The sequence below is a fragment of the Carex rostrata genome, chromosome 8 (genome assembly GCF_964058835.1).
Source record: "Carex rostrata chromosome 8, lpCarRost1.2, whole genome shotgun sequence".
Taxonomy (NCBI): domain Eukaryota; kingdom Viridiplantae; phylum Streptophyta; class Magnoliopsida; order Poales; family Cyperaceae; genus Carex; species Carex rostrata.
In genome coordinates, this window is record NC_135925.1 from 3,391,110 (window position 1) to 3,417,642 (window position 26,533).

Genomic DNA, 26,533 nt, shown 5'->3' on the forward strand with positions numbered 1-26,533 from the left:
GTGCACCATGCTCTCCTCGTCAGATCTCGACGGTGCACCATGCTCTCCTCGTCAGATCTCGACGGTGCACCACGCTCTCCTCGCCGGATCTCGACGGTGCACCACGCTCTCCTCGTCAAGTGAGAAGATTGAAGATTGAAGAGGGTGGGTTTTGACCACGTGAGAGAACAAAAAAAGAAAGTTGTTAGGGGGACAGATAGGGGACAGATTCAAGGGGACAACATCTTTACTCTTTTTTTTTAAGATAAAAATAAATAAAAGTCTTCAAACGAAATTAGCACGTTTAGTTTGAAATTTACCAAAGCCCGATCCACCTGGAGCAAATGAGAGTATGAAACACTTTCACCACCGATCCAGTAATGGCCCAGTTTGAAAATCGGACCAAAAGTTTGTTTTTTATCGATTGAAATATTAAAATAAAAGTTCTTATTTTAAAATTTTTATATATTAAAAAGATTACAAAACAAAATAGATAAAATATTTAAATGTAATAGAACGATCACGAAATACTTTTCAGACAATTTAATCAGAAATATGCAAACAATTTAAAATTTTAGCCCAAAATTATTTGTAGAATTAGCCCAAAATGGGCTGATTGGGCCTATGTTGTGATGCGACAAACTTTGTTTAATTATTCCGATAATTCTATTGATTTTCTGATAATATATTTAATACTTGCTATGTAGGCATTTCTTTCCATTGTTTCACTAAATAAGATGGTAGACTCTGATTGTCTGATAATTAGATATTACCAATTTTCATGGCTTGAATTTGCGTCGGCTTGATTATATTATTTACAAAAAAAAAAAAAATGGACCCAATTGGTTTTGATTTTATCACATATCAAATTTTTTTCTGTTAAATTTGTGATACTAGACAAATTTTGTTTATTGCACTGTTTATTATTTATAAAGAAGTGGGTTCAAATGCCTTCATTTTTTGTGCTTCTATCATGCCTTCAATTTTAAAAGTGTTAATAAATCAAAATTTAAATCATAAACGTCAAAATAAAACCGTTAGATGTGATCAATGTTATTTTCTCTATGTGCTCATAAAAAAGTATCACATTTGTATTTTGTTTTTACGTGAATCAATCATTTGAAAAATCAACGTCTATGAATTATCTACATTAGTACATTTTTACAAGCTCTTAATAACAACTAAAACAAAGTTGAAATGTTATAATTTTTATACATGTATAGATAAAATGATGTAGATCATATCCAACAATTTTATTTTGACTTTTAAGTTTTACATTTTAAATTATTAAATTTAAAAAAAAAAATAGAAACATGATAAAGAGACAAAAAAAAATGTATTTGAATTCTTCTCATTTATAAGAGAATGCATGTAGAAAGTTTGTGTGTACCTCGTCGAAATGACATAAATCCATTGATTCCCCTGAATTTATGAAATCTCATTGTAATTTATAATAATAAAAAAAATATTAAATAAAAAATGGAAATCACTAATTTAAAATTTTAAGTCGTCTATAGCTCGAACTAAGTCCATGAACGATACAAGCGCTAGAATGAGCTGGATAGAGGCAAACCTCATAACAGGTGAGAAGGTATCCTCGTAATCCAAGGAAGCGTATCCTCTGTGAAGCTGTGCAGAGCTTTTAATCTGGTCCGTTCGTTTCGGATCAGACAGATAATATTAGATCTTGTCCGAATTAAAAAAAATATATATATTCTCAAATTTTGAAAGATCTGATATGGTCCGTCCGATCCGAAACGAATGAACCAGATTAAAAGCTCCGCAGCGATGACTCCGTAGAGGATACACTTCCCGTAATCCAATCCACTCTAGTTCCTAGTTCCTAGTTCCTACCCGCAATGGTTGAGGTTGACCGTTGAATGTAGCCCGAGAAAGTCATCTAGATCTAAGTCTGATTCCCGAATCCCAAACGAGTAACATCAATCGACTGACTTTGCTTGTTAATTTTTTTGCGCGACTTCTTGGAATATCTTAACCGTTCAAAGACGTCCTGCACGAATATCAAAGTTCAAACAATACTGCCCCCCCTTGTATTAACCGAAAATTTTATTAATAGAAAAATAAATAAATAGGAAGCTGATAATTGTACCTCAAACAAATTCTCGCGCGCGTCCTCCAACTTTCTAGCATGTCGGTGACAAAACAAGCAGGTTTTCTTTCATACAGCGCAATAATAGTATGAATCTTTATTTATTGTATAACCTTTCGCTGCATGAAGCGAAAAATACTCTGTTCAAAAAGTTAACAAAAATAGCGCCAAATGCAGTGAAACAATCGTATAATTTAAACATGTAAAAGAAAGCGTTTAATCAATTACGTTCTAGTGTTTAACTTTCATTGTAAATGAGTTAAATAAAAAAAAAGACGAATCCCCCAACGCGTCCCCAAGCACAAATTTATATCTCTAAATTTGAACCAATACCCGAATGCGTCCCCGAGCATAAAATTTAAAGCTCTAAATTTGTACCAATACCCGAGCGCGTCCCCCACCAAAATGATTACAGCTCTGAATTTTATGTTAGTCAAAACTACTAGTTCTAAGCATGCAAACCTCTATTAAATAACAATGAAACTACTAGTTCGAAACAACCATTGTTAGCAGCTCATCAATTATTTTATGTTAGTCAAAATTCCAACAATGACAATTTCTAAGCATGCAGATATCTGTTAAATAACAATGAAACTACTACTTCGAAACAATTATAAAATTAGAACTTGTCCCAACAATGCCAATTTCTAAGCATGTAAAACTCTATTAAATAACAATGAAACTACTACTTCGAAATAACAATTGTTAGCAGACTTATCAATTATTTTATGTTGTCAAAATTACAACTTTTCTCAACAATAACAATTTATAAGCATGCAAACATCTATTAAATAACAATTAAACTACTACTTCGAAACAATCATTCTTAGCAGACTCATCATTTATTTTATGTTGTCAAAATTAAAACTTTTCACAACAATGACAATTTGAAACCAAGGAAACCTCTATTAAATAACAATAAAACTCTTATTTCGAAACAATTATTGTTAGCAGACTCATCAATTATTTCAAAACAAAAAAATACAAGCAAAAAATAATTGCATTATCAAAAAATATTATATACAACTGTTCACAAATTAGAACCAAATAGGGAAAAAGATTGTTCACAAAATTAACAAATGTTCACACATCTTTCAATTCCCACTTAAACTCATTTTTGTCAGAAGTCAAAATTTTGTATAAAATAACATTGCTCAACAATGGAAAACACAAAGAGGAAGAAAATAGAGAGAGAAGAAACGAAGCAATACAAAAACAAAATGGAGACTCTTTTTTTAGTTATTAAATATCAAAAACTGTTAATCTGCATCATTAAAATTTGTACTTATCATTAAAATTAGAACCAATCCCCGAGCTAGTCCCCGAGCTAATCATTAAAACTTGTACTTTAAAGTACACTAAAGTACTTTAAAGTACTTATAACTAGTTTAAGTAGTTAGCAAATGATTAGAGGACCATTAACAAGCTGGGAGACTAACTCGGGGATTGGTGATTACAACTGCTCCTAACAAACTGTCCACGAAATTAAAACACAGTACAAAAGCATGCAAAGCTAACGTTGAAAACAATCAAATTAATACTGCGATGGGTTAATTAATGACAAATTAATAAATTATCATTATTAGCGGACGGTCAAACTCAGTTAAACCAGTTCGGGGATGGGCTCGGGTTTAGTGGCTCGGGGTACCAGAACATTTCTCAAATAAATAAATAAATATCGATAGTGGAGAAGAAAATGACAGAATTTTAACATCTAAAAAAAACGTAATAGTTTATAACGTCCAGAACAATCACAGCCTGCTTAGTGAAATCTAATTATTCTCTAACTAAATAGCGGAAAAAAAATAATTCTCGACTTCATAGTCCATTATGGTCAAAGAATACCTAAACTTGATGTATTCTCTGGACTTCGAAGCCACGAAGATACTTGATGTATTCTCTAGACTTCGAAGCTACGAAGCCACAAAGATATGAAATATTCTCTGACCGTGATGGACTATGAAGTCCAAAATTATTTTTTTTCCGCGATTTAGTCAAAAAGTAATTAGATTTTGCTAAGTTGATCATAATTATTTATAACGTTATCTATCACATTTTTAATTTGTAGATGTCAAATTTACACCATTTTTTTCTTCACTGTCGATATTTATTTATTGATGTTCTTATTAATAAAAATTTCGGTATAAACCGAAAAGCATGAAAAGAGTTCATCACCATGACGCCAACAGGATGCAAAGAGTTCATCACCACGTGTCATCTCACCCCTTACGGGGATGTACCCAAAGCATGAAAAAAACAACGGCGAACAACACAAAACAAAACAAAGAGATCAGAGAGGAGAGATTTGATCAACAATCAAGCGAAGTTACAAAGAAAAGATCATGGCAACTTGTAGTGATTTTTGGGAGGGGGTGCTAAAGCTGCTCAATTTTGCACTGGGAACCCTGGGGTTGATCATGATGTGTTTTGGTGTGTATTTACTCGTAGAGTTGAATCAAATCTCTGGAGAAGATGAAAACATCACTGAATTGTTTCAACTAAGCCAGAATCTGCTAATGGAGCTTGGTTTTCCCAATAATTTTGTTAATAAGCTGTCAAAAACTTGGTATTACCATCTTACTATTATTTCAAAATCCGGCCAGATTTTTTTAATTTTTCTCTATTTATATCAATGAATTGAAGAAGACTAAATTATATTTATGGTAAACTTGGTATTAATAGCAATTGAACCTCCAATCCCTGAGTATATTGGTAAAAGACTAAAAAAAAGGGTACAACTGTTATTTACTGAGTTTCAGTTTTGCAATGCATCTAAACTTGCATGTAATAAATTAACATTTGCATGCAATTGAAAGTGACCTCAGATTGTTTTTTTGCTTCTCTTGGCAATTATACTGTGCCAATTTGTTATATTGAGGTTTAGTTTTCTGCCTCTCTTGGTAACCCTACTGTAGATTTTTGACTAAGTTGGCAATTTGTTAGGTTTGTCTACTTGCTTATTGGTGTCGGGGCGGCTCTTTTCATAATATCTTTATTTGGCTACATTGGAGCAGTAACAAAGAGTAGAATATGTTTATCCCTTGTATCCTAAATTATTTGTGGAGCGATGATAGCAAAAGAACTGTGAATTAGTGTTCCTTTATTTTTAATGGAAACACCGTCGTGCAAACGTTTTCTTTTTTTAAATATTTTTTTATTTGTTGTTTGTTCTGTTTATTTTGGCAGGGGGTGTAGATGCCTGAGAGCATTATATGATATAAATCATTTTAGCTTGCAAATTGATCCTTTGTCAAAACGAGTAGGAATTAAACACAATTTCAAAACGAGGAATTTTGTTTTGGGTCGAACTTCAGTTTAATCTTTTTTTTTTCATTGAAAAGAAATCTTTTGAAATATTTTTTTTTTCACTTCAATGTCTGTCCTTGACATTAAAAAGTATATCATCCTGGTCGTGCTATTGATACTCATTCAACTTATTGGGACAGCCTTCATACTGTTGGACCCTCACTGGACAGATGTAAGGTTATTTTGTTTCTGAAATTTACTAATTTTGGCTCTAATGAATTTTAAGTGAATTCCTATATCTAGGTAATTCGAGCTGACAAAACAGGGTACTTACATGAGGTATATAGTTTTCTGAAGCAAAATTGGAAGGCCATGAAATGGTTTGCTCTTGGAGTCATTACTTTGGAGGTTATTTTTCACATTTATTATTTTATCTTTGCTTGGGTGAGTCTCTGAGACACTAAAATAATATGACAGTCATTATTAATTTGATCAGAAAGTTTTCTAACAAGGATAGTATTGCGATTATACATCTACCATGATATTCCTAAACACGAAATATTTCCTTCTCTTATATTATTTATAAGATTTCATCCTAGGAGGAGGTGTAACTATTTAGTTTTTGATATTGTTCTTAGTTTATCGGTGTTGGAAATAGTAAATTAGTTGGACAATTAGTCAAATGGTTAGGGTGAATGTATTTGGATAAATAAATTAAATGTATAGGTTTTCTAGAGTCATATTGGGTTGTGCAATTCATGCAGTTGGTATTTGTGTCATAATTTATGACATTTATGTTGTAGGTTATCAAAAGGGCACCATTTAGCCTATAAATTGAGATGTTGTCATTTGTAATTTGTAAGAGAATAAGATAATATTGATAATAGAAGAAGTAAATTTTTTACCGTAGAGTGTTATCTCTTCTACTACTAAATATATTAAGTTTTGCCTCAAATATTAAATCGATTCTATCAATCGGATGGTCAAAATCAATTTAATTCTCTAAAATGTGGTGTATTGGAGCAAATCTTTATTTTGTAGATTACATCTATTTAATGTTTATTATTACAATTTAAATATTTTCTGTCACTGCTTTTGGATTTGCAGGCAATGGCTTTCTTGGTAGCTTTTGTGGTGAGAGCGCTGAATGCACCACCTGATGAGTTTGACAGTGATCTCGACTGCGAGTCGCCAACAGGAAGCAACCGTCAGCCCTTAATCCATAGCCAGCGAACTGAGAGCTTTAATGATCAAGAAAACAGTTCTGATCAAGAACCAATCCGCACCGACTCATGGAGCCAACGAATGAGGGAGAAGGTAGATGATATATTTCAAGTTCTAGTAAAAAGCTATGCAGTATACTTATAAAAAAAAATTAAAGAAAATTAGGCAGTATAGTTCACTTTTTAAACATGGCACCAATTTATTATTTGACATGATGAGTTTGATTTTTCCAACTCGTACAAACATGTTCTCATTTCTTACTTCAATTGAACTTGTCCAAAATCAGTATCATGCTTCAAATTCGTTTGGTACACTGTTGACCTGATCCTTGCAATAAAGAAAAGAGAAAAGAAAGAACAAAAAACAATCAAGTTTGACCATTGATGAACTATGATCAGGATAGATTTAGGATTAGCATCAATATTTCTTGTTGATTGGTGGGTGTGAATTGGAAACAAACCAGGCTTGGATCTGGTTGGATCAGGTTGCTTGCCCGATTAAAATCCACGAGATGCATACAGACTGAAAGTGGAAAAGTGGTGCTCCAATAAAATGTTTCTTTATTATTATTATTTAAGTCAATTTTGCCATTTTTTATTCTTGTCAGTATGGTTTGAACACAAGTAAGTTCACATACAACCCGGCTGCTCCAACTACTTCAGATGAAGAAAGAAGGCAGTGTAACATTATATAAGGACGTGTTTCTTTTTGTGAAGTTGTATTGTTCAATATTGTTTTCTGTTTATTAGTAAATTTGCATGAATGAAACATATTTTCTTGTATGGCAAATTCTGTGTGTGGATTGCCTTACAACTCCTGTAAAATTGTCATAATGGTTTTATTGCCTCCAGAAAGGTATTTTAAGCAATCCATGGCAGCAGATTTAGACACCGTATTGCAGCAGCTTGCCAGTGTCCCTTTTGAAGATAGGAACAATAGAAAGGATCCATTGTCAATAGTTCTGGTACTAAATCGGTGCGAGTAAAATTATATCTCAAACAATTTTTTGAAAATTAAATTACAAAACTAATTAATTTGATGAAATAAATGGATCCAAAATGTAACAAGAGCTAACAAAATCAATGGCGGAAATTTTGGCACGTTATATGCGTATTCGGCATTTTTGTTTCTAGTCTTGTTTTTAATTGTTTGTGTTTTGTGTTATGGTTGTACAGGCTGTAATTTGCTGTCAATTTCGGGACAATGTCAAAATTTTATGGTTCGTTCTGTATATTAAATAGAGATGAGATAAACTTACATTGAACGATTCAAAACTTGATAACTTAAACATGATAAAAAAAAAATAAAACACCGTTGACATAAACGATCATTGACTTGGATCCCTTCTGGGGAAACTTTTTTTTTTTTTTTTTATATTTTTTTGGAAGTACACCGAACACCTACAATAAACCACTTGCATGTACTTGTCACCAATGATCAATTTTTTTTATTCAAATATTCAATCTCGGCCGTAGGAATTAGAAGCCTATTGATTGGTTGATCCACTTTATTTTTTCTTATCGGACACACGGTCAAATGAACAGATGCTTAGTCAGATGATAATTAATAGTCATTTTTTTCTGAAAAAACAAAAAAAATTCTGATGAAGTGTCTGACTTGTGGGACTCCTTGTGTCACCCAAAGCAAATTGAGTGGAACCCACATTGCAGTAGCCAAAGGAGCTGCCAGATTGCGAAACTTTAGAGCCCCATCCATGCCATATAAATGTAGACATGCCACAGAAAATCCATAAAAACAAGCCAACTCCTTCAATTTGAGCGATACATGTGTAGAAAGCAATGGTATGTTTGGATGCAGGGAGAATAGCGAGAATGGCGAGAACAGCGCTATTCTTATCCATTCAAACGTACTCAAGAACAGCGAGAATAGCGATGTTCTCGCTATTCTTATAAAAACATGGAATAGCAAACTACTCTCTCAAATGTTCAATCGATGTTCTCGCTATTCTAAAATGTTCAATCCAAACAACTTCCGAATAGTTTTGAGTTAGCGCTATTCTTAAATAGTAGCTGTTCTCGCTGTTCTTAATCTACTATTCTCAACAGTAGCTATTCGCTGTTCTCGCTATTCTCTTGTGAATTAGTAACTCATAACAGAGGTGAGATCTGAGAAGATTGCTCCGGCCGTTCTTTTTAACTTGAAAAGATAATATTTTACAATTAGTGGATTCGGGTCGTCCTTTTTAACTTGGCATCTCAAAGTCCAATAATACTGCTCTGCATTAGTCCGAATTTTTAACCGATTTAGATACCAACTTAGATTTAATCTCAAACCGTAAAATAAGGGAATCGTCTACGGTACCTGTAAGGAGCTGGATCCAGATGGGTCCCCTCCAACAAAGAGCTACAATACATAGTTCGGATTTCTAGTCATCTACAAATTATTGTGTTCCAGTAATTATTAAATGAAAATTTTCCCCTCTCGGATGCTTTTAGCAAATAGCAAAGTGCCTCAAATTGAAGCCCACGAAAATTTCCAAAGATAAATAATAATTATGACATAATGCAAAATCATTCGAAAGATAAATAGTAGACCCCACACACAATATTCCACTTACATGTAAGTGACATAGCTCTGCCGAATAAAAGCATATCTCGCAACTGAAAGGCTCCAAAATTCCTTTTTATAAGCGGCATTTTTTGTATTATTCAAATCGACCGTAGACTTGTCAAAAAAAAAAAAAAAAAATCGACCGTAGAGATTAAAAGCTAGGTCGATCAACTTTATTTTTCTCATTCAGCACGTGCTCAATTGATACTTGGTCAAATGATAATAGTCAATTTTTTATGAAAAGATAACAACAAACATTTCTGATGAAGTGCCAGCTTTGTTGGATTCCTTGTGTCACCCAAGCAAATCGAGTGGGACCCACATTGCGGTAGACACAAGAGCTGCTAAATTGCGAAACTTTAATGTCCTGTTCGGCCACAATAAAATTTTACTGTTTACATGGAAAAAAAATTTAATTTTTGTACGTGAATAGTAAAATTCAGTTAAAAAATTTTACAATTACATTTTTATTTTCTTTTCCCTCCGTCCGCCGAATAGGCCCTAAAAGAGTCCCATCCATAGCATGTAATGTAGACATGCCACGAAAAATCCGTAAATAAATGCCGACTCCTTCAGTTTGATGGTCATATATAAGAGAGAGACATTGATATAGAAAACAATTCAACAGAGGTGAGATTTGATAAGATTGTTAATTAGGTACAAAGAAGAGAAATGAGGACACCAAAAGTCAAGAGAGCTGCTTTCAGGACTTCATGAGGGCTATAACCAGTATTTTCATATTCGGTTTTTATATGATATGCGAAAAGTCACCGCATACTGCATATTGATTGCATATATGGATTTACATATACGAATTTTAAATGAGAATTTATGCATACATAACGACTTGCACAAATGGTGTAATGACTGCCCTACTGTCTCCGACATGGACCCGGTGAAATTGAATTCTCGTTGCCTTCCTCCCTTTGGGTAAATCCTTCGAGAAGGCTAGGCTAGGCCCAATTAGTACCCGTCCTGACCGTTGTTCTTTTCCTCTGCCTGATTGCCCGTTAACCTTTACGCTGCCCGAGTCTGCCCCGCAACCCATTGCTCGTTACCTTTGGTCCGGTCCATACGTAGAAAAGTAATGAGCTTCATTTTACATATGCACAAAAGAAAAAAAGTCTTCTTGTACGAGAGACTATTCCGTCTACATCCATCCATCCATCCATTCATCCATGGATGCATCATACATGGATGGATGCATGCATACATACATACATACATACATACATACATACATATAGGCTAAATATCAAATCGATTGTTTCTGATGTCCCGTGCAACTAAGTTATTTTTCAATTTTCAAAGTCCAAAAAATCAGTCCAAACTGTTAGATGTGATTTCTATATTAAAATGTGCTTGGAGACCAAATTTTACATTTGTTTTTAAATTTTTTTTACTACTTATTAAATCACATTGAAAATCGCTGATCTAATGGTCTAGTCTTGTTTTATTGTTTGGTTAAGACACTGTTGGATCAGTGATTTTCATTAAATGAGGGTTTGGTTGAGGTTGATTGAGACCTAATTCATGAATCGACTTTTTGTGGTGTTTGATTGAGGCCTAATTCATGAAATAAGAGGTTTATGTTTCAATTATTTTATTAAATGAGGGTTGATTAGGCTAGCCTAATTAGGCGTCACTCTAAAATTACATTTCTAATGTAAAACCATCTCTCTATTTGGTTTTAAAAGTTATCCTACAGTCTCACTACCATCATCATCATCAAATATTCAATTTTTTTATTCCTCTCTATCTCTTTCGTAGTCAATATCATATTTTAATAGTTTAAGCAATATTGAAATAACTTTAGATCTCAACCAAATATGAATAACTTAAATCAGACTAAATTGAAATAAAGCCCCTGCAGCCTCTGCCTGGTTTTTGTCAAAACAAAAAAGACTACATTGAAATAAACTTACACCTCCAAAACTTTAGATCTCAATCAAACATTGCTAAATTAATTTGTGATTTATTTGCTAGAAGACCAGATCCATAGCAAGAATCTTAGCGCACGCATCTCAACCAAATATGAATAACTTAAATCAGACTAAATTGAAATAAAGCCCCTGCAGCCTCTACCTGGTTTTTGTCAAAACAAAAAAGACTACATTGAAATAAACTTACACCTCCAAAACTTTAGATCTCAATCAAACATTGCTAAATTAATTTGTGATTTATTTGCTAGAAGACCAGATCCATAGCAAGAATCTTAGCGCACATGTGCATGATACAAGTGGTGGAGCCACAATATAAGAATGAGTCAATTGACAAAATTTATTTTTCAAACTTTTTCATTTGTGTCTTATTTTTCATATAATTTATAGTAAAATGTTATGAATAGTGCAAAATGATCTCCATTTTCAGCAATAAAATTTTATATGATTGATCATTAATCACGTTTGACTTTCATAACTGGAAAATCTGACTCCCCTCCTAATATACTGAATGTGAGATCATGCATAGCGTTCATGTGTGGTTGTATAATAGAGGGAAAAATATTTTACTACACTACATTAAAGTTAAATAAATGTCACCATACCATTAAATCGAAATCGGATCATACGATTAAAAACAAACAAATCATATTCACATAAAAAGGATTTCTTACTTGCAAATGAAGTTTATCATCTTAGTTGTTTGTTATAAATCAGATGGTCTGGATTAGAATAAGAAAGCCCTACTTTTCTTAGCAGGTATGAATTACTTCCATTTTTTTTTTTTTGACATAAATGAACTTCAATTAAACCACATTATGGATTCATTATGAGTATCCGTTGTTTTGAGTATTATTCAATTTATTGAATTCCATAGCAATAGACGTGAACTCTTTACTACACCAGCTTGTCTATATATGGCTCTTTTGCAAATAAAAAGAAAAAAGAAAAAGAACGGTTTCAATATAAATGATTTTGATGACAAATCGGTGCCAAAAAGGTTAAATTTAAATAAATATAATTACAAGACAAATTAATTGTATAGATAATACAAAGTTGGCACCGTTTGACACTAATAACAATTAACATTGGATCCCATTTAATTTCTAAAAAGATCTTTCTTAGCCAACAGGCCTGTTTCCAAAGGAAAAAAAAAATCAGAGCAGATTAGGATACGGATATTAATCCGTATTCGCAAACTGATCGGATATCCGTACATATCCAAAACCCGCTTTTAAGTTTTAACCTTTTTTATGATCAATAATTAAAATTTTAAAACAGCTTCGTTAATATTTTTTAACTAAATTTAATATTAGACAACCTACTTAATTTCAATATATTATGTATTAGTAAATTATTATTAATTAACTTTTTTACAAATTACATCAAGATTCCAAATTCAATTTGAATTTTGTTGATTAACATTTGTACTTTAAAATTTATATAACTCAATTATTCGTTTCGAATTTGTATTCGTGGATTATTTGTTCTGTATCTGTAGCCATTTAAGATAGATTTAATTTTACATTTTAATATTCATTTTCTATCCGTATTTATATCTGCTCATTGAAATATGAATATGAATTCGATATTAACATTATCTGCTCCGATTGAAATATAAATATGAATTTGATATTAACATTATATGCTCCGATTGAAATATAAATATGAATTTGATATTAACATTATATGCTCCGAATCTGCTCCGAATTCGCTCAGTTTACACCCCACACGAAACCACGGCCAGGAACTGAAAAGGCTCCAAAATTCTTTTTTGATAAGCTCCATTTCTCATTGTATTTAAATATTCAATGATTTCAATCACGGCCGAAGGGATCGACTCCAATTTAAAAATCCTCTCGATCGGCCGATTAACTTTATTTTATAATTGAGCACGTGCTCAATTGATCAGATGCTTGATCTTAAAAAATTACAAATTTCTGATGAAGTGTCTGTCTTGTGGGACACCTTGTGTCATCCTAAAGCAAATCGAATGGGACCCATGTTGCAGTAGCCACAAGAGCTGACAGGTTGCGAAATGTTAAAGCCCCATCCATGGCATGTGAAATCTAAACATGACACAGAAAATCCATAGAAAAAAGCCAACGGTTTCAATTTGAATTATCTTTAATAATATATATAAGAGAGAGACATTTGTATAGATAGCAATTCAAAACAGAGGTGAGATCTGAGAAGATTGCTAGCTAGGTAGAAAAAGAGTAATGGAGACAACAGAAATCAAGGAGAGGCCAAGGGGCTTGGGGGGCTCTATGAAGACGAGAAACGTGCAAGCACTTGGAGCTGATCAGAAGAAATTGACGGACGAGATCATGGAGAGGTACATCCGGCCGGAGATGAACAGTGACGATATGTTTTCAGGTGACAGCTCTGAAGAGATACCGGTAATAGATATGAGTAGACTGATGGATGAGATGTCAAGGGAAGAAGAGGCCTCCAAGCTCAAGCATGCTTGTGAAGAATGGGGCTTCTTTCAGGTCAACTACTAAAAATCTTTATCTAATTTATTCCTTTAGAAAGGTCAAGTACTAAAAATCTTTATCTGATTTATTCATTTTCTAAAGTAAGAGGGTTTAATACCTCATGTTTTTCATACTTTATCATATTTCATATTATATATTTTCATTTTTAAAGTCTAAACTGTCGATCCGAACTGCTTAACATGGTATCATACTAAATTTTTTTTTGAGATGAAATTTTATAATTTTTGAAAATGTTTTATTATTTATTAAGATAGGTATAAAATCACTAGTTTTTTAATGTCTTGATGGCAAAAAGATGGTGAGAAGTACGGAAATAAACGGGCCAAATACAGATTAGAATAGTGATAATTAAAGATCATATCTGTATTAATTCGTTTTTATTTTTCAGATACAGATACAAATATAATATTAGATACGTATCACATATTAAACAAATACGAGTACAAATCGGATGTTAAACATATAAGAATACAAATACTGATATAGTTTGGATCCCTAATTCATATATTGTAATAAAATTAATATATTAAGCAACAATTATTTTTAAAGTTAGAAAATAAAGGTAACATAAAATTAAGGTATAATCCGGATTTTCAATATTATGGCAAACGAATGATTTTTTTTTTTCATTTTAAACATAATATGTCATTACAAAATATGTGGTTAAAAAATTAATCACCAATATAATTATATTTTTAATCAAAAGGTACAAAGAAAAAAAAAACATTTTTCTCTCTAAACATATGTGGTTTCTATAATAAACGGATATCCGAAAATTAACTTACAAATATCTGAAAATTAACATATGGATATCCAAAAAATTAAAACATACATATATGAGTAATTATTTGTATTCTTATCCATGTCTGCATCCAAAACTACAACCATATTTTTATCTGCATCTGCAAAATATTTATATCTGAATTCGAAAAAATTCGAATATGGACATATAATTTATGATATGTTTGCAACCCCTATAAAGAAGTCATAGTAGCTCAGTATTTAATTTGATCTCTGGCCTGTATGACTGTATGAAACAAACAGCTAGTGAACCATAGGGTACCAGAGAAGGTGATAGAGGAAATGAAGGATAACATAAAGGGATTCTTTGGTCTTCCCTTGGAAAAGAAGGAAGAGGTGGCTCAGCTACCAGGAGATTTAGAAGGCTATGGCCAAGCATTCGTTCACTCTGAGGAACAAAAGCTAGACTGGGCAGACATGCTTTATCTTTTCACTCAGCCCCCTCATTTTCGCAATTTTAAACACTGGCCAGCTCAACCTCCCTCTTTTAGGTAATACTAAAATAGGAAATTATTTATACTCCAAATTAAATTCTAGTTTTAGATATTTTCCAATAAAATTTTAAAATGTTGATATTTGCCCAAAAAGAGAATGCCTAATTGCCCTTCTCTTCAAATTGTAGAAGGATTTTTTTTTTGTCATATTGTAAAGGGTGAAATGCATACTTCAGGTGAGTACAAATAGTCCAGAAAAAGGAACGAATCAGGCAACGAACGTAGACCATGTATACTCTCCAAACTCCAAGTTAGGATATTTCTGGGTAATTCATACTTTAAATGTGACAATGTTCTAATTTTTGTTATATTTCTGTAAAGGGATTCACTGGAAAGCTACTCAAGTGAGCTGCAAAAGGTAGCACATTGTATTTTAGATTTCATGGCTATAAACTTGGGCATAAACCGGGAGAAAATATCCGAACTGTTTGGATCACAAACTGTCCGAATGAATTACTATCCACCTTGCACAAATGCTCATGATAAGGTGGTGGGTCTTACGCCACACTCGGATGCCTGTGGATTGACTCTTCTCTTACAAGTAAGTCCAGTTGCAGGATTGCAAATCAAAAGGAATGGTAAATGGTTTCCTGTAATGCCACTTCCGGATGCTCTTGTTGTCAACATTGGTGATGCTCTAGAGGTAATTTTGATGCCATTATGTTAGTTTTGGAATGATAGTCGTGTTGCTTATTTATGATCAGTGATGCTCTGATGGGCTCTATATATACTGGTATTTGAAATCATTTTCTAAATCACCATGGTGTTTTTTTCATAGATATTAACAAATGGAAGATACAAAAGCATAGAGCACAGGGCTGTTATAAATGCAAAAGAGGAGAGAATGTCTATAGCTGCTTTACATAGTCCCAGTTTTGGAAAAACAGTGGGCCCACTTGCAGAGATTGTAGACAAAGAAATGCCACTATTCAAATCACTGAGTATGCAAGAGTATGCGAAGCTCCTTTTCTCCCTAAAGATATATGGAAAGAACCTGATTGAACTTATGAAATTAGATCCACGATAGAGTGAACCATCAGCATTAAATTAATCAATGTAAAAATTCTGGCTTGGTGTGATTTAGATCAGACACATGATATGTAATAAAGCTCATGATCAGACACATGATATGTGATTTAGATCAGACATATGATAAGTTAATCAATGTAAAAATTCTGGCTTGGTGTGATTTCTGATTGTTCTGCTAGGCCTGATGTGTAGTGCATCATGCTGATTTCTTACTTCTTGAAATGTAGTGTTTTGAAACCTATCTAGTAGTTTTTAGGTTAAGCTCATGATCAAGCTTGGAATACATGATTGGCTCATGATCAAGATCAATGGTTCAATTTGTGTTTTGAAACCTATCTAGTAGTTTTTAGGTTAAGCTCATGAACCCCTCAACAATCCAGATTATTGTAAAATGTACAACTCTAAAACTATCTCAGAAATATTTGTAGTGCGCAGTAAAACCATAGTCATAAACTATCCATATTCAAAACAAAATATTCATTTAGATTTACATAATATTGCCCCCAAAATATCCCCCGCCAACACATGCATGCACAGAGTTTTTAGATGGTGTAGGAACAGTTATACTGTGTAAAAGTAGAATAGAAAAGGTTCTATTTGTCTTTCTTGGTGAATTATTACATTGCCAAAGTCATTATGATTTCTGACAGCATTTTTCAATCATTTCTAATATTTTTATTTTTTTTTGTTTTCAGATGGGAACAGGAATGAGCATAATGATTTCAAAACATAACCCATCCATGGCTGCCGCATTTTCCATTTTCTCATTTGGTTATCTCTTTAGTTCATACAAAGAGGTTTGTGTTGATCTTGATAGGAGTATTATTTTCTTCTGCTACAATTTTGGATGTGCTGATAATTATGCTATGTCCTTTCATAGGTGAAAAATGTGGTGCTAAACACTCTAAACAGGGCGCGGTGCAATGTAGCTGTGGATTCTTTCATTAAAACTGGTATGGGCAGTGCAAATATTTTTCTCTTGGATAATGTTGACAATCATATGTTGTGTGGTCTTTAGTATTAACTGCCTACCCACTTGGCGAGTCTTTATTGAAAAATTTCTGCCTTGCCTTCTTTCAGTTATGGCTGTTAACAATAAACCCTGATTTATGTTTTATTTGTTTATTTAGTTCATTTCTTGATCTACATATTAAAAAATTTCCATCGAGATCTCTAGCCTGAAAAAAAAAGGATGTACAAGTTTAATTTTGGATCAGTACTGTACTAATTATCCAAATTTGATGCTGGATTCAATATGTAAATATACTATATTTAATTTTGTGGAAACATGCATATTCTGATTTATACTCTTCTTTACACTAATATAAGTGTGTATTGTCCAAATTTCATATTGAGTTCTATATGGAAGTAAATAATGAAGTCTGGCCCAAAACAATCTAAATTTTCATTTGTTTTAATAGGATCAAGGTTTGGAGATGCATTTCAGGAACCTTCCTCTTTCTTGACCATTAAACCCCTTTTCGAGGTACGTACAATCCCAATTCTAATTTGCTACATTATTGATCTGGTTTTTGGTACCATCCTATCAGAGTAATTATGTTCGCTTAGCAGGGAATTAATTCTCCATCTGTACTTATTGCAGAGTGAGAGATATATGGTCACATATAATCCATCAAAGGATAAGATATATGCACTGCTCAAGGACCAAGCTAAGTCTGATGACATCTTAAAGGCTGCTTATCATGTACTGCCTTCTTTTAAATTCTTTTATTCACTCTTTACTACTTTGTTGGGAGCATTTGTGATTGGATTGTAATTGTTGTTGTTGTTTTTTTTTGGGAGGGGGGTGTTGGGACTACTTGGGAGTTCATTTTTTCTCATATGAGATTTTTTGGAGATTTACCATGAAATCAAGGAAATAGAAGGCTTGCTTTTGAGTAATGTTTATCTTTTATCTTTTAGGCACATGTGCTACTGCATTATATAAATTCAACAAAACAAAAGAACACGGATTTTACAGCACAACTTGCCGAGTCCTGCAGGGTTGTTTCTTCCTCATATGGGGCATTCAAATATAAAGCCAAAGAACAGGTAAATTAACTGTTTGCTTTTTGGCTGGATATGAAGACTGAAAATCAAACATATGCCATACTGGTAATCTGCTACTAGTTTGTAGGAAAACGTACCGAACTGTACTAGTTGGTGCGAAGAATAGGTTGCTTAAGTTCCAGTGCGAAAAAGGGAAACATATAATCATCTTTATTTTCTTCTCAAATGGTTGGTTCTCATGAGTAAAGTAGCCAGACTTTTCCATTTGTTTTCTAAATTTTTATTATTGTTTTTAACTCTTCAGGGATGGATTATATCTGATGCTCTTCTTAATCCGGGTCGTGCTTGATTTTGTGCCTATAAAGACAATAAATGGCACTTTGAAGTTGCAGCTGGTGCCATATGCATATTTCTGCTATATATATAGTTTTTCAACTAGCATTTATGTGATGGCAATAAGAACTTAGCCTTGCATCTAAACCTTAACTGCGATCCAAGCATCTTTACCTTCTCATTTTCATGGCACCAGAGACAATAAGATTGGTATTTTCTTTGTTCTTTGTTTTCTTTCGTACGTCATAGGCCAAAATATTCAGTTAGTGATAATTACACAAGGATTGTGACAAGTTGAATAACAAAGTGAATTATTTTTAGTCATCACCTTTTAAATTCCTATATGTTCTTTTATTCATTACCTATGAACTAAATTGTTTTCTTTTTGCAGTGTTTTTTACTGTAGGCTAAAATAATATAGGACTAGGCAGGCAATTAATGCGAGGAGAACATTGTACCTTAGGCTGTGTCTTACCAGTTTTCATATTTCTTTTGAACATATGCGGCTGCTTATATTTGGTCGTCATCTCCACCTTTGAGATGTCGATCGAGTGATCTTATAATATTTATTTGGGTTGTGGTTGTATATGTATATAGTAGCTACCTAACCTTTGCTGGATCTTGTTGAAGTACCCTTTGCTGCAACTTCTGCCTTAATTTTTTTTTTTTTGGGGGGGTATAATGCTAGTGATTGAACAGTTTTAAGGGGTTGAACATTGTACACCACCTTTTCTGGTTTTTTGCTCCAGTTTTCTCTAACTAAATAATGTTTGTTTGCGTGCTTCTGAGTTTTATCCTCTGTTGGGTGAGATTGAGAACCGATCGACAACCAACTTTATTCTGAAAACTATGAAAATTTATGCAAAATTGAAAATTATAAAATTTTAGATGTGGTTTTTTATTATTTAAATAGATCATATATTAATTTTAGTGCTATTTAAGAATTGTTGATATTGGTCACATGTCAGTAAAGTTAAATTGTTGTTTTTTAATCCGCGCGCGCAGTGGGTAGCAAATCAGTTTTTAAATTTCATTATATTTAAAGTATGGTTCAATCCAAATCTTGAAGAGTATTTTTATAACAAAGTATATGATTCCCCTGATTTTCACTGAATGAACTGTGTAATTTTTGTGGGTTCAAGTATCTCTCTCTCTCTCTCTTTTTAAAAAATTAGCTGGTAGAATTGCTGCCTGAACTTCAGTTGAGTAGCAGAGGTTTCTACTCTACCTGAAGTGGCAGCTGTGCGTAGACATGCTTTCAGTACAGTATATTAGTTTTGTGTTTGTGGGTGGTTTTAATAATTTGTCATATTTATGGTCATAAAATCATCAACATAAACATAGAATATCTAATTTATGTCTTTTATATGTGGTAAATCTAACAAAGACAACAAAAATATTATTCATAATTTTTTTTTTGAAAGCATTTACAGTACTTTGAGTGTGTTTCTTGATGTTTTTAATCAATTTAGATGATCATAAAGTCACACAAAGTGATAGACAAAATCTAGTTTATGAATTTTACATGTTTATATATTATAAAGTAATGGATATAATCTTCATCATATCACTTGATTTTCGGCTGGGTTTCATAGTACTTCGTAGTATACCAATCAGCTGAAAGTTTCCGATCTCTCGAAAATCGTCTGCGAAACCAATGGCCGTCAGTTCGTGCCTGATCAGCGAGGAAATAAATCTGCTGTTATTTGGATTCCAGCCGTTGATCTTTGTTGAAATTCGTACATAAAGACATTTTCTTTTGAAATTCGTGCATAGAAAATTTAGAATGATTGGGATAGGAATAAGTTATCAATTTGGAATAACAGCAGATTTATTTCCGATCAGCGATCATAGGTATCCTAACTATACTAAAAAAGCAGCTGGTAATTTCTCAACCAGAACCATACCATCAGGTTCAAAATGGACGGTACGTATCTGTTCACTGTACTCGCGAGTTGCGATTATATTCGCTAGAAATCTGATATAAGAATTCTCTCTATCTATACACTCCATCCAAACAAGGTGATAGTGTCAATTAGACTTAAATATTATTCTTTTTGTAAAATTACTAATTACTATAGTTAGTTTGTTTTTCACATTTAATCTCGGTTCGAAAATCAAAATTCTGCTTATCAGTTTGATTGATTTGGTCCAAAACGAACAAACCATATTCATATAGAAAAGTCTCATAGGAATAGAATTCCTCGATGCAATTTACAATAAAAACAAGATATCTTCTCACATAATTGGTAGTTATTAGTAGAATTGGTTGGAATATTTGCTAAAATAGAATGAGAAAAAAAATGTAAGACAGATAATATTTAAGAGTTATTTTTAAATGTTTTATTAATTTGGAATTCTCGCGTATGTCCATAAAAATGCTAGAGCTGCAGAAAAAAAAAAAAAAAAAAAAAACGGTCACTTTCACAGAGAGGCTGACAATTAATTAAGGATGCAAAAAAGTCATGTTGTAATGTTGTAATTGGATAGGCTCGGTACAATATGATTTCAGGTTTGTTTATGTGTCGTGATTATTTTTTGAAATAAATAGTACGATACGACACGACACATAAGCTAGTTTGATGATAATATATGACACAATACGACACAAAAACGTGAGCAAATGTCACTACACGTGAACAAAATAATGAGGAGTGATCCACTTACAACATTGGTAAGTTACAACATCTTATAACAGTTTGGTTTTGTAATTTTAAAAGTTCAAACAGTCGATTCAAACCGTTCAACATGATATTTATATTAAAATGTGCTTGAAGATAAAATTTTACATTTTTTTAAAATATTTTTAGTATTTATTAAGTATTTTACAAAATTACTATTTTTCAGTGGTCCAGAATAATCTAAAAACAACAATTTTGTAAAATATTTAATAAATATTAAAAAAATAAAAAAATATGTAAAATTTTATTTCCAAACACATTTTATTATAGATATCGTTCATAGGATCGATTGTTTGAATTTTTAAATTACAAAATAAAATTGTTGTAAAATATTGTAAGTCCCTCCTCCAAAATAATATAAAATTATGTCATTATTTATCTCAATAACAATTTAAGTTCCTAACAATATATTTACTTTTCTATACATAAAATCTTTTTTTTTACAACATTGTTTATTTTAATTTATAATTATTTAATTTTTTTCTTATTTAGAATTTTGTCTGATTTTTTTTAAAACTAATTACTTAAAATTCAAAAACAATAATTAAATATAATCAAATATAACTTAATTATACACGTCACATTTGATTACAACATAACTAACATATCGTAACTATTTACATAATTATAATCACAACAAGACACATAAACACTTATCTTTGTTCACAAGTTCACAACCGTGATTTTTATTAATACTCTCCTACAAAAAAAATAGTAAATATGCCCTCTGAGTTGAATTTTGTTTATTAATCTTAATATATTTTCATCTAAAAATGAAAAATGAAAAATATTCAATTTTATAGCAAACATTCATTTTAAAATTTTTATTAATGTTCAATTCAGTGCTAAAAATGAGAAATGTCAAGACAGTATCCCCGCGCCACGAAACCTCTAGGTAATAAATCTAGCTTGAAAGATAGTAAAAAAGATATCAAAACATTCATTTTAATGTCCAATTTTTATAGCAAACATTCATTCTATACACACTAAACATCTCTAAAAAAATGTTTAGCTGACCGCTCCACAATGGGGTCGTTTGCTATAATTTTTTTTTAGAGATGTTTAGTGTGTATAGAATGAATGTTTGTTATAAAAATTGGTATTCTACATGTTCAAAAAATAAAAATGAAAAACTTAATCAGAAACTTCAACTCAAGTTTGGAAGCTCTTCTCTTTGTTTTTGGCAACTTTAGATATGCATTTGTCAATTTTATGTCTCCAATGGGTGCCTGACGGCTGAATCTCTCTATGATTACAATCTACTCATCTAGGATAGATGTCATATAATATACATTTTAGATGAAAATATTAAAATCTCTCTTAAAAAAATGTACTGTTTGGTAAACATCTTTAAAAAAAAATTACAATTATTTTAAAACTAGTATATATTTACTATTTTCTAGTATAAATTAGTTTGTACCTTGATAAACATCTAAAAATATTAAGATTTATATAAAAAAAAATCATTATAGCTGACCGCTCAAACGCTGGGCGGTTTGGTAAACAATTGTATAAAAAAGAAAAAAAAAAAAAAAGGTGACTGTTCAAACGCTAGACGGTTAGTTTGTTATTATTATTTTTGTTGGAGAGTATTAATAAAAATCACGGAGTTGACAACATAAATTTACATCCTATTACTAACAATGCCAAAATAGACAACGGACCAGAGATAATAGAGTAGGACCCACTGTCAGCACCTCACCTAAAACAGCTCAATTAATTAAAAAATAAGAAACAAAAATCTCAAAGCCCTTTTCTTCCTTCCCAAGTCCAAGTCCAAGTCCAAGTCCAACTTGTCCAAGGCACCGCACCCCCACGCAGCATACAACTCAACCTCTACACTAAACCCTAGCTGTCTTCCCTCCTCTCCTCCATATCTCCATCGAAATTTCAACACTAACCCTAGATCGCCATGGGAACGCCTGAGACATCGCGCGAGCCGTGCCCTGACCGGATCCTCGACGACGTGGGCGGCGCCTTTGGCATGGGCGCTGTCGGTGGATCAGCGTTTCATTTCTTAAAGGGATTGTATAACTCTCCGAATGGAGAACGAATGATTGGTGGAGTCCAGGCTGTGCGTATGAACGCGCCACGTGTTGGTGGTAGCTTCGCCGTTTGGGGCGGACTCTTTTCTGCCTTTGATTGCTCCATGGTAATGGTCTATCTTTCCTTTCGTGTGGTTATCTTTTGGAAATTCACAAGCTTTAGGAATCTGTGTAGTATCGTTACGTAACAACTGGGCTTAGCTGTAACTGAAACTTCGTTTTCTGCTTATTTTTCAGTTTTTTTGCTATTTATTTGGTTTTAGTAGAAGAGACGGGACAAAAAGAGAGAAAAGGAGAACAAAATATTATGTTTTGGTTCAACTGTTGAGAAGATAAAAGGGAAATTACTTACATTGAACTCTTTGAAGAAATGATTCTGATACAAGGCCAAAGAATACTATCGTTTAATTGCAACACTTTTTAATACATAATTCTTTTTGAAAGTTTGGCAGTGGCTGCCTTCTTAGAGCATCTCCAATGGCTTGTAAATGCAATTGCAGAGTCCTTGTTGGCAGTTTCATTTCTATTTTCAAAAATATTGAACCCTTTGAAAATTTGAAAGCTTTCAAAAGCACTTTCATATGAGAAAATTGGCAGTTACTATTATTTAAAAAGTAAAATTTTGCAATTACTATTCTTTCATGAATGCATTTATTTTACAATTAGTGGCTACTTTCAATTTGACAACTGTCTTGCAATTGCTAATCAATTGCATTGATGGAGATGCTCTTAATACATAGTTACTGAACTGATCTGTTTGGGGTTAGCATTCCTTCACTTAATCTGTAATAATACTTAGAAGGATTATTTTTGAACACCTTTACCAAATTCATTTGGTCCTATAACCATTTCTTAGAGTATTTCTTAATTTAATTGGTCAGGTCTTTAACCTCTCAGTTCCTTTACATTTTATATTAACAAATTTCATGTGCAGGTGTACATGCGTCAGAAAGAAGACCCTTGGAACTCTATCATAGCTGGTGCAGCCACTGGAGGCTTTCTACAGATGCGTCAGGGGCCGGGCCCAGCTGCCAGATCAGCGCTCTTTGGTGGGGTTCTCTTAGCCCTAATTGAAGGTGCTGGGATAATGCTCAATCGCTTCCTTTCTAATCCGCAGAATCTCCCTCCCATGATGGAGGACCCAGCTGGGATGCCGCCAGGTGTCTCCATGACAATGGGTGGTGCTCCACCAGGGGCTGGAGCTGGGATGGGGCATGTATCAGTTGGTACACCTCAGATGGAAGAGGTGAAGACTGGAGGTGGGGGTTGGTTAGGGGGACTTTTTGGGGGTGAGAAGAAAAAAGAGGAGCCGAAGAGTGAGGTTTTGGAGAGCTTCGACTCATCTACCACACCTATCCCTAGTTTTGAGTATAAATAAATAATGAAGAGGTAATTTCTGTTATTTTGTTATTTTAGCATTTTATGTGCTGGTTCCCTTGTTCTTCACTGAGCTTTTTGCATCATTTAGGTTTTATCAGGATTTATTGATGGAGGTTATTAATTGAGACGTTAATTAAAGCTCATAGGTGTGGTCATATTTGATTTTACTACTGTAAAGAACCATTACCAGTTTTTTGGAGAACTTTGTTTCAAAGCCAGTGCCAAGTAGAAAAAATTAGGTGTTCATCTTTCTTTCACACGTAGCAATTTAATTCTACAAGAAACAGGTATATTATTTTTCTTCTCTGGGTTCCAATCTAGTGTTCATTAGATGAAAAAAGGAAAAAAAGGAAATCAATGGTTCGTCCTTGTTCTTTCTGTGATGTAATTTTATTTAAAATAAAGTTAATATTTTTTCGGTAACTTATCTGACCACTGTTTGTTAAATCTTCATTTCCAGGATTTGGCTGTGTCATTGAAGTATAGCTTATGTAAGAGTGACAAGGCTGGATGGCCTCGTTGGATAATTTACCTTTATTTGTACTCTGATTTCATAATACTATTACATAGTTTCCTTCAGTATTTAGGATTCTTTTATGTTCTTTGTTTTCCTTTTTTTTTAGTTAAAAAATTTCCAGAAGTTATGTATAAGGTTCTATGCCTTGAAAGGATTTTCATCCGAGTAAATTTTGGTTGGCTGTTGTTGGTATTCATGCTGGAGGTATCTCTATGAAGTTGCCAGTATGTTTTTGCGTATGATTCGCCTGTGGAGTGTCTTCATAAATGAAAAGGATATTACTGTGGATAAAACATTTTGGTGCCAATTTTGTGGTTAAAGGTTTCTGATTGAGGCCTGTAAAGATTATTTAGACCTGAGCTATGTCAGGACTAGAATAAGAACATATCTGATGTGGTCAACTTCAATTACCTGTTACAGAAAAGGTCGATTTATCGAGCTTTGGTTGGTAATTATTTATGGTTTGTGAAGGAGAGATCTGCATTTCACATTGCTAATATGCCAGAGAATGCATTTAACCAATATGCGATGCCCTTGAGCATTCTAAACAGCACAGCGTTCTCTCTGGTTCTGCCATCGAGCTCTGAGTTTCCTGTGTTTTGTTTTGTTTTATCAGCAGATGATACTTGTGATGGTTTCAATCACAATAATTGATTAATGTATGATGATTATAATGGCATGGCATTGATGTTCAAAAGTGTGATAATTTCGTACCTTTTCATCAGTAATGTACCGGACATCTGAGACTTGACCAGTCCAGAATATTTCGACGAGATAATTACAATTTATTTTATTTTATGCCTTCATATTTTTGTGATTCTCTCTTGTGTGGGAAGTAGGGGAGGCAATTTATACAGAACATTTTTCAATTTTTACAGAACATTTCTTTTTTGACGGACCATTTTATTCTTCATTTTATCCAGAGAAGGAAACGTAAACCCCTCAAATCCCTTCATTTTTTTTATCTTATATATCAATATTTACATTGATAACAGCACTGTTATTTTCAGGCTGAAGTTCATCCATTGAAAACTTGAGTCAATTTCACCTGCAGGCAGCATTAGAATACTGAATCAAGTAACACACTATTCATCTAACTAGACAAAATAGGGTCTACAATTCATTACATTAAGCATATTGAGGGATTGATTTTCACATTCCAAACCACAAGCAAAAAGCAACAAAGCTCAGCTAGGCCTGCTAAACGAGCCGGGCCGGCCCATGGACTTTGAGCTGGACTCTTGAATGAGTCAAATTGAGCTGAGCTCAATTCGAGCTAAGCCCGAACTCGGCTCGAACTCGAAATAAATTTCACATACTTGCTCTGATCCGAGCCGAGCCGAGCTGCCCACTGAGTCGAACCATTCCTCTCCTCTCGCTCTCGCTCAATTCTTCTCCCTGTCGAACAGCTGAGCTCTCGTTCTCTCGCTCCGTCGCTCTCCATCTGCTCTCTCGATCCGTCGCCTCCAGTTTCTCTCTTCTCTCTTCTCTCAGGTGCTCTCTCTCTCTCGCTCTCGCTCTCCTCTCCTCTCCTCTCCTCTCTCTTTTTTGAAATGAATCCCTCTCCCCTCTCTCTCTCTCTCTCTCTCTCTCTCTCTCTCTGAGCTGCTTAAATTGGATAGAAAACCATGATACTGGTACTGATTTGATTTTGTGGGTTTTGTTAAATTAC

At 33.2% G+C, this 26,533-nt stretch overlaps 4 protein-coding genes across 4 annotated transcripts; all 4 read left to right on the forward strand.

Moving 5' to 3' along the window:
* The first annotated feature begins 4,386 nt into the window (after positions 1–4,386).
* On the forward strand, positions 4,387–7,413 carry LOC144558481 (tobamovirus multiplication protein 2A-like). Its single transcript, XM_078307322.1, has 6 exons — positions 4,387–4,655; positions 5,033–5,132; positions 5,487–5,567; positions 5,639–5,743; positions 6,443–6,652; positions 7,167–7,413. Exons 1-6 carry the CDS (start codon positions 4,432–4,434, stop codon positions 7,251–7,253), a joined length of 807 nt encoding a protein of 268 aa, XP_078163448.1. The 5' UTR covers positions 4,387–4,431; the 3' UTR covers positions 7,254–7,413.
* A 5,794-nt stretch (positions 7,414–13,207) lies between these two features.
* LOC144557844 (S-norcoclaurine synthase 1-like) lies at positions 13,208–15,975 on the forward strand. Its single transcript, XM_078306460.1, has 4 exons — positions 13,208–13,565; positions 14,616–14,863; positions 15,188–15,509; positions 15,645–15,975. The coding sequence occupies exons 1-4, from the start codon at positions 13,293–13,295 to the stop codon at positions 15,891–15,893; spliced, it is 1,092 nt and encodes a 363-aa protein (XP_078162586.1). The 5' UTR covers positions 13,208–13,292; the 3' UTR covers positions 15,894–15,975.
* Positions 15,976–17,270: 1,295 nt separating this feature from the next.
* On the forward strand, positions 17,271–18,895 carry LOC144558013 (protein root UVB sensitive 6-like). The gene is made up of 5 exons (XM_078306706.1): positions 17,271–17,381; positions 17,499–17,600; positions 17,819–17,947; positions 18,210–18,448; positions 18,630–18,895. Exons 1-4 carry the CDS (start codon positions 17,271–17,273, stop codon positions 18,252–18,254), a joined length of 387 nt encoding a protein of 128 aa, XP_078162832.1. The 3' UTR covers positions 18,255–18,448; positions 18,630–18,895.
* Positions 18,896–22,687: 3,792 nt separating this feature from the next.
* Positions 22,688–25,031, forward strand: TIM17-2 (translocase inner membrane subunit 17-2). Its single transcript, XM_078307092.1, has 3 exons — positions 22,688–23,071; positions 23,899–24,353; positions 24,805–25,031. Exons 1-2 carry the CDS (start codon positions 22,832–22,834, stop codon positions 24,340–24,342), a joined length of 684 nt encoding a protein of 227 aa, XP_078163218.1. The 5' UTR covers positions 22,688–22,831; the 3' UTR covers positions 24,343–24,353; positions 24,805–25,031.
* Positions 25,032–26,533: the final 1,502 nt, after the last annotated feature.

Coding starts and splice junctions, on each gene's coding strand:
- LOC144558013 (XM_078306706.1), top strand. CDS start 17,271: ATGAAGTCTGGCCCAAAACAATCTAAATTTTCATTTGTTTTAATAGGA. Junction 17,382..17,498: donor CCATTAAACCCCTTTTCGAG/GTACGTACAATC, acceptor TACTTATTGCAG/AGTGAGAGATATATGGTCAC. Junction 17,601..17,818: donor TCTTAAAGGCTGCTTATCAT/GTACTGCCTTCT, acceptor TTTATCTTTTAG/GCACATGTGCTACTGCATTA.
- LOC144557844 (XM_078306460.1), top strand. CDS start 13,293: ATGGAGACAACAGAAATCAAGGAGAGGCCAAGGGGCTTGGGGGGCTCT. Junction 14,864..15,187: donor GCTCAACCTCCCTCTTTTAG/GTAATACTAAAA, acceptor ATTTCTGTAAAG/GGATTCACTGGAAAGCTACT. Junction 15,510..15,644: donor ACATTGGTGATGCTCTAGAG/GTAATTTTGATG, acceptor TTTTTTTCATAG/ATATTAACAAATGGAAGATA.
- LOC144558481 (XM_078307322.1), top strand. CDS start 4,432: ATGGCAACTTGTAGTGATTTTTGGGAGGGGGTGCTAAAGCTGCTCAAT. Junction 5,133..5,486: donor GTAGAATATGTTTATCCCTT/GTATCCTAAATT, acceptor GACATTAAAAAG/TATATCATCCTGGTCGTGCT. Junction 6,653..7,166: donor GCCAACGAATGAGGGAGAAG/GTAGATGATATA, acceptor TATTCTTGTCAG/TATGGTTTGAACACAAGTAA.
- TIM17-2 (XM_078307092.1), top strand. CDS start 22,832: ATGGGAACGCCTGAGACATCGCGCGAGCCGTGCCCTGACCGGATCCTC. Junction 23,072..23,898: donor CTGCCTTTGATTGCTCCATG/GTAATGGTCTAT, acceptor TTTCATGTGCAG/GTGTACATGCGTCAGAAAGA.